This window comes from Lates calcarifer, unplaced genomic scaffold, assembly GCF_001640805.2.
Source record: "Lates calcarifer isolate ASB-BC8 unplaced genomic scaffold, TLL_Latcal_v3 _unitig_839_quiver_3402, whole genome shotgun sequence".
Classification (NCBI taxonomy): Eukaryota; Metazoa; Chordata; class Actinopteri; family Centropomidae; genus Lates; species Lates calcarifer.
Genome location: NW_026118032.1, coordinates 748 through 8220, shown reverse-complemented (window position 1 = coordinate 8220; position 7473 = coordinate 748). Strand labels below are relative to the sequence as shown.

Below are 7473 nucleotides of genomic sequence, written 5' to 3'. Positions count from 1 at the left end.
GAGTAGCCATGTGATTGCTTCGGTAAAGGGAAGAAGAGGAATATAGTAATGAACACATTACTAATTTAACTTGAGTTTGATCAAGATCTTTGGCAATTATTAAATCTGCTCTATTGAGTTGGCTGACTGAACTGTGAGGACAGCGAGAAAGGTGATGAAAACTCTGTGGAAACCAGAGTAACCTATGACCCCTCTTTTGTTGTTTCACAATTAAAGAATGAGGTATAGTCTTTTGGTAGTCACATCAGTGTCACATCAAATGCAGCTTTCTAGTCTAAAGCTAAAAAAATTTGGCACTCACAGGTAATCTGCATGTTGCTTGCAAGGACAGTTGTACCCCTCCTGAGCCAATGAAAATGACTTTGCTAACAGTGCCAGCTCTGCTTTCAGGACTATCAGGTCAAAGAAACACTCTCCACTTTGCATCAGCCTTTTATCACTAGATTTATAAGGACACTGTTTTAATTCTCTTTGGTGGTATGATAAATCACCAGGTTTTCATTTTATAACCGTGAGCTGACAGCAAAGACAATACAACATGAATCTCAAATGCAAAATACAAGATTAAAAACAAAGAAAAAAAAACCCCTACAAAGTCATTTTGTTTTGTGTGCTTTTGAAGTGACACATTCATCCACAATAAGGACACTTCAGTCAAAGCTTGAGTGCTGTGAAACACTTGCCGGTAATTCAAACACTGTATTCATTGACTTGTGGTTGCATGTGCTTCAGTCAATTCACTTTCTTAATGTAGTGGCTCAGTTGCTCTCTGGGGTCACCAGATCTCATTTAGAAACTGCAAACACATGCAGTTAAGTATATTAAGTCTGTGACATGATTTGAATGACTGCTTCTTTTATTGGATACATTAAGACATTAAAACAGACATGTAATTAGTAAATCATGCTCCATTTCTGTACACTTAGTACATGAGTTCCTCATGTAACTTATTACCTCTTTCCATTTTTAATATTTAGCCCATGACTGAGCAAATAATTCAAATTAGTTTGGGTCGTAACTTGGGTATGGTACATGTAATATATATGTACATTCTTCATTGCATGATGGCAGGTTTGAGATTTTGAGTTTTTATAGACGTTTTTACATTTTCATTTAAAGTTTCATGGAAAACGGACAACATGTGTCCGTCTCCTGTGCCTCTCTTGTATTGCAGTACATTAAAGCTTTCTTCAATAAAACATGGGTGGAGAGATACGGGGAACCTCTTGGAGCAGAGACAGCCACCCTCCTCTGGTCCATCATAGTGTCCATATTTGCTATCGGAGGCCTTTTCGGAGCACTGTCTGTCTCTTTTATCATCAAAGTCCTTGGAAGGTGAGTTGACCCACATGTGCTCATAATAATAACACACATCACTGTAGTGGGTTGAAGCAGAATACTTCCAGTTTCACCCAGGCTTACAGATATCACGAAGCTAGCTCACTTTTATCTGGGGCACTTCACAGTGGTAACCTCTCTGGCTATGGCATTCACAAGATTAGACCAAAACGTGTAATCCTAAAGATCCTGTCTACTAATTGGTTAAGTGATTGGAGAAATGGAGGCACCATTCTACAGGATCCAGACATGAGCCAAAGTATCCCACTTATACAACAGTGATGAGAAATGAAGAGCACTAAAAACTAATCTACAGACATTTTTCATTAAAGTTAGATCAGAACATAGAGAAAAACATTTGTAATAAACAGAAGGAAGCTCATCGACCAGAAGTAGTCAATAATAGATAAAATTTAACAATCAATCATTTTCATCTCTGATTATGCAGCAGAAGCTACATTATATACATTTATATAATAAAGATTTAAAGACCTTTAAGTAAGATATTTCCAAAATGTTTATGATAGTTTGTTCATCTTGAGATAAGTGTATAGGTGTCAGGTAAAACTAGGCTTTCTTAGACTTGTTAAATGGAATGTGCTTTACCACCAGTTTTTGAAAAAAAAAAAAAAAAAAAAAAAAATCTAGGAGAAGTACTGCACTGTTTCCCTGTTGCTCCTCCACTTTTCCTGGCTTGGTTTCAAACACATGGCAAGATTAACCTTCATCCCAGCATATGACATACAATACATACATTTTTCATTGCCTGTCTTGAAGTACAATGCTCCCTATCTTTTGGAGCACAGGAGAAAATGCTGCTGTATGCTGTGCTACACATCCTTTCTTCTCTCTTTTTTTCTTTGTCAAAGCTCTTGGTTCTGACTTCCTTTTATTACCCTCCATACCTTATGCACTTTTCTTACTCCTTTCACCAACATCCTCTCTAAATCACTTGCTGTGACCGTCAGCTCAGTGCAAAAAATACAGGAATTCACATTGTACACATGCCATTACACAGAACAGGAAAAGGCACAGTGACTTTTCTCAAGGGATTCCCCGTGAGGTTTGGTAGTGTAGATTTGTCTTCATGGATTTGCAATTATATTTCACCGCACGTCATTTTCTCCATTCACCAAGAACTGTTCGCTGCTCCTATCAGTTCTATCATTTTAAAAATAGGCCATTCTTTGCCATATGTGGGCCGAGTTGAAGTGGTTAGTGGTGGGCTGTCACTGGGTCAAACATAATTTGCTATATGGGCCCTTACTATGACTGAGATCATTGTTATTTTACATGGAGAAATGTCAGTATTTGTGATTTTGTCCATGCTTTTATCTCCATTTTACACTTGTTTTCACATATCTCTGTACATCAGTTGGAGGTTAGCAACATCTGAATCAAAATCTGATGACAGTATTGAGGTTTTTTTTTTTTTTAATGTTTGCAGCACTGTTGATCAAATCTGATCAAACCGCACCCACAGAGTCCTGATTAAGTAGATTAGTGAGTGAGAGTTTCTCAGCTTTAACTTTTCATAAATAATGCCAGAAGAGATGTTTTCTCTGCCCAACATTGACTGCTGTTTATTTAGTCATGAATATTTGGTGTTACAGAGAAATACTTAAACTTAAAAAACATTTTTTGGGTGGGGCTTTAAGGTTTTATTGATTTACGTATCATGTATAATCTATCTTGACAACAACAACAAAAATGTTATGTTTTACTTTGTCCTACATGATAACTATTTTCACTTAAATCTATTTACATATGAGGTCAATCATTATTCACCAAATCCACTGAAGAGGAAAATTCAAGCAGAGTTTGTACCTCCATCTGTACTGACAATTTCCCAACAGGGTGCTTTTACAGACACTTTGGATCAGTTAACGTATTCTTACCAACTCCTGCAGTGGACTCAGTGTGACACTCAGAACAAGCACAAGTTGTTTTTCTCATCCACCTCCTCATCTTGCCTGGAATGCTCAGTGAATGAGACGTCAGGTCTTATAAAGTACGAGCAGTAATTAATGTTGATACAGATCAGTCTCACTATGGCTTTTATCCCCCACTTACCACATATAAAAGGCAGTTTGTTGCCTTGTATTGTTTATTGAAAATGACCCAGAATTATTTTTATTTTTTATATATAAAGTTACAGTCATCCATACATTTTCTATGTGGATATAACTGTTTGGGGACATTGGGGAGAAAAAGTAATTTTGCCTCAGACTGGAGTGGCAGTTGGTTTGATGACTTATTCTGCACTGTGAGATGTAGTTTTGCAGCTAGTGAGCCAGTGTAATGATTTTTGTCAGGGTTCAGTCTAGCCGAGTCATCCCCCCAACCCCCTGGTGCAGAACTGCAGAGCTGTATGTCCCTCTACCCCCCAGGGGACAGACCTGGCACCTACAATATCACCTCAGTCCTCTGAAATAATATACGTTCAAAAAAATCTATTATGCGCTAATGATGAGGGATGTCACTCTCGGAGCAGGAAGAAGACTTATGAAGCTTTTATTCTGAGTCATTTCAGAAAATTAAGGATGCCCTTAAGATTCACCTTGGATTTCTCAGGTGTCTGTCCTGGCTGTGTTGATTAGGCTGAAACATATTATTCATTCTCTCTACATATTCTCTGCCAGACATCTGTGGGCCAGCTGCTGCTTTTGCACAATGTATTGGAAAGGTTGAAAATTCAGGTGTCAGGGAGAAGAGTTGAATATATTAATAGCAGATGAGGACACAGGGAGCAATCTAAAAGAAAAGTACTTCAAAGAGTGGCCAAGTGGTTCCTTAAAAGTAAAAAGCCAGTGAAGCTGAGGTAAATGTTCTATCTTTCTGAACATTTCAACACAGAAAGATTTTTTATGATACAAAGATCATAGGTCAAAGTGGTTACAGATGCAGCTTGCTTGCCAGTCAGTCTTACTGGAGCGTCCTAACAACTGTCATGTTTCCCAACAAGTCATTCTTATAAATGTCTATTTCATTTACATAGAAAAGAGCTGGTTTTTGGTCTTCACTATTCAGTCCAACACTATCCTCTAATACTTTCATCAGCCACAATGCAGTTTAAAAACCATGGGTTTCTGTTAAAAGCCAAAAATCAAGCAACCATTTAAAAGTCTGCTTTTGTTAAAATGTGCTTGGGTCATAAATTATTTGTGATATTTTTTGAATTACTTTTTAATAGTAAAGGGATCCTCGGTCAGCATATGCAATGGCTGTCAATCCTTTGTGAGGTGATTATAAGTACTTACAAAGTATTGTAGGTTTCTAGTCTCAGGTCAAAACAAGGTCACTGCTTGTGTTAATATGAAACCCTGCATAAACACCAGTCTGTTGTTGCTGTAAAACTTGAATTGAATGTATGTATTCACTGTTTACCTTACACATTGTTTCCAGTTATTCTTTATGTTCTGATATGAAATGTGACAACTCGCTCTGCGAACTTGGTAACCATGGAATTTGTCCGAGTTTTCCAGTGGTATTTACACTTTGTTGGCTGTTTGAGGGCGACATAGAAAATGTTTGATGAGCACATGAGGGTTGCCTGAATGCACCTTTTGTAGTCTTGCATGAGGAGAAGAGGCCCAGATTCAGCCTGGCCTTAAGGTTTTCTGGAAGAACCATGTAAATATGCTGCATCCCTCTCTGTTACAAGGATGACATTTTGCTGTGATTTACTTAAACACTGTAGTTCTCTGTTTTGTGGACATGTACTATCCTTTACTCAATACTCAATACTGTTTCAGTGCCTAGTATTACTGTGTGCAATAAGAGTTGCCACACATGCTACATCTTAGCACATGCATCTTCTGTTGGTTATTAATCTTTCAAAGTGAAATGATGACATGATGAACCCTTTTGAAAGAATTCATTATTTTCCAGACTCCTGGGGAGTCCATGGCATCTCAACCTTCATTTCTATATTCGTTTGAGGCCATGAAGACCATTCTTTGGTCCAAGACACCTCTGTTTTTTCATAAATTAGATGATCATTGTGCTCGTTATGACAAAGTGAATTGACATGAACCTTCAAACTTTTAAATGGATCTGAATTTTTGTAAGATCTTAATTTGTGTTTTCTACCCTTTTAACATTTTTCAACCCTATTCTCTGTTTAACTGTAGAAAGGGAACCCTGCTGCTGAATAACAGCTTTGCTGTAATTGCTGCACTGCTGCTGTCCTTGGGTGAGAGGGCAAAATCTTTTGAGATGCTCATCATTGGCCGGCTCATAATCGGGGTGGACTCTGGTAAGAGTTTATTCAATCACGGTTTACCAAGCAGTGTACAAATGTCACTGTGAAGCAAAGTACTACATTGCAACATCATCAAATAAATCATGTCAATGTAAGTCAAGTACAGACCTTGATAGTATACTGGACTGTATTCAAAGTTTGGTCTTAAGTTATACAGAGAAACGCATTTGTATGCAAACACGTGAGATGTGGGCGCCTAACACTGTGTTTGCATCTCATGGTATGCCCCATATTAAAGTTAGATATGAAGCTAAATGAAAATTATACCACAATATTTTAACAGTTTACACTTTGATCACAGCTAAACAGATCTAGCAGCCTCCAAACAAGGTAACATGCATTTACCTGAGTTGCTGAACACTGCCCCAGAGAAACACTGACAACTTTTAAAAAAATGTTCACATCTCACCTGCAGCTTCAAATGAGATTGAAAAGTTTATACCATAAAATCTAAAGTGGTGTGTTAAGCTAATGTGGAAAGAAAAAATATATAGGCACAAATCATACTGATTAATAGTAACCCCCCAAGGAAAAGAGGAATCCATGGGAATTAGCAGAGATCAAGAATAACTTGCTTGCCACACCTGAATGCACTGATGATCAGTAAACAACAAGACTTTGATTACAGGTGTAACACTCTCCTCTGGGTGCACATCTGCAATCACAGGGGAAGAGCAGAACATCAGTGCTTATTCATCCCTGTCATTTTGTGGGTGATGTTGCCTGCAGACTCAAAGTTTAGGGAGATCAAACTGCAGTTAAATTGTCAGACAGCAGCTCAACTTGAACCTGCTGCTGGCAGAAATTTAAAATGTGCCAGTCATGCATGAATCTTCTGATTATTGGGAAATATTAGTGACGCTTGAACCTTTGGGCAAGTCTGATGTCTTAATACTGAGGCATGCCTCAGTTTTGGTAATAAGCCCTCATTACATGTACTTAACTCTAAATATAACCCACTGCAATCAGTGACTCTCAGCTATGCACTACATATGACCGGAGCACACTGGAAATACACTCATTCACTGTAGTGCACATTCACCTGTACACAGCTTCTGAATCATGTTATTAGTACAGACTGCTTGTAATGCACAGGTCTGTATACAGTATCCATGACGATGCCCCCCAGTTCAAGGGAGTTTAGTGTTTCTTAAATGTTACTGGAGGTCAAATAGCATTAGTTTAGGTGTTTGGGCTTGTGGTTTTTCTGTGCTTTAACTCCTGTATTTGACTAATTTGCAAAGTAGCTGACGCATCATTTCAGAGTATTTTTTTTCTTGATAGGTATAGCCCTCAGTGCCCTCCCCATGTACCTGGGAGAAATTTCACCAAGACATATGAGAGGGTTCATTGGCCAGTTCAACTCCATTCTGATCTGCTTGGGAGTGTTCACAGGGCAAGTGCTGGGCTGCCAGAGCTGCTGGGCCAGGTCAGTGTTGATGTCATGGTTGACATGGTGATGTGGTATTTGTCACATTATGTTGCTCATTTATATGTTTTTGAAGGAACATTTTGAGTTGGATTTAAGGTTGCTGCCATCTTTTACTATTGCTAGAATCAGAAAAATTCAAAGGGGGGACAACAAAGTGGAGCGTTGGTAGAGCCAGTGTGACATGAGAAAGGACACTTCAAGACAGAAAAATATGGGAGATGTCTTGAGAGTCTTTGGTGATTAGACCCCATCATGAGGGGTTAGTGATGATGGGATGAAGAAAATGCTTAAGGTCTGGATATGATGGGAGTAGAGCTTGAACCTCTGCGTGAATGTGGTGGAGATTGGTTTATCGAAAACACCCACAGTCAGCTGATTAGAGGAGGTGAGGAGACAGAGAGAGAGAATTGTGAAAGAATGAGACATAAAGACTGAAGCT

At 38.5% G+C, this 7473-nt stretch overlaps 1 protein-coding gene across 1 annotated transcript; it reads left to right on the top strand.

Annotated features, from left to right (window-relative positions):
* The first annotated feature begins 947 nt into the window (after positions 1-947).
* LOC108880097 (solute carrier family 2, facilitated glucose transporter member 9) lies at positions 948-7077 on the top strand. The gene is made up of 3 exons (XM_018671522.2): positions 948-1335; positions 5472-5596; positions 6887-7077. The coding sequence occupies exons 1-3, from the start codon at positions 1124-1126 to the stop codon at positions 7060-7062; spliced, it is 513 nt and encodes a 170-aa protein (XP_018527038.1). The 5' UTR covers positions 948-1123; the 3' UTR covers positions 7063-7077.
* The last annotated feature ends 396 nt before the right edge of the window (positions 7078-7473 follow it).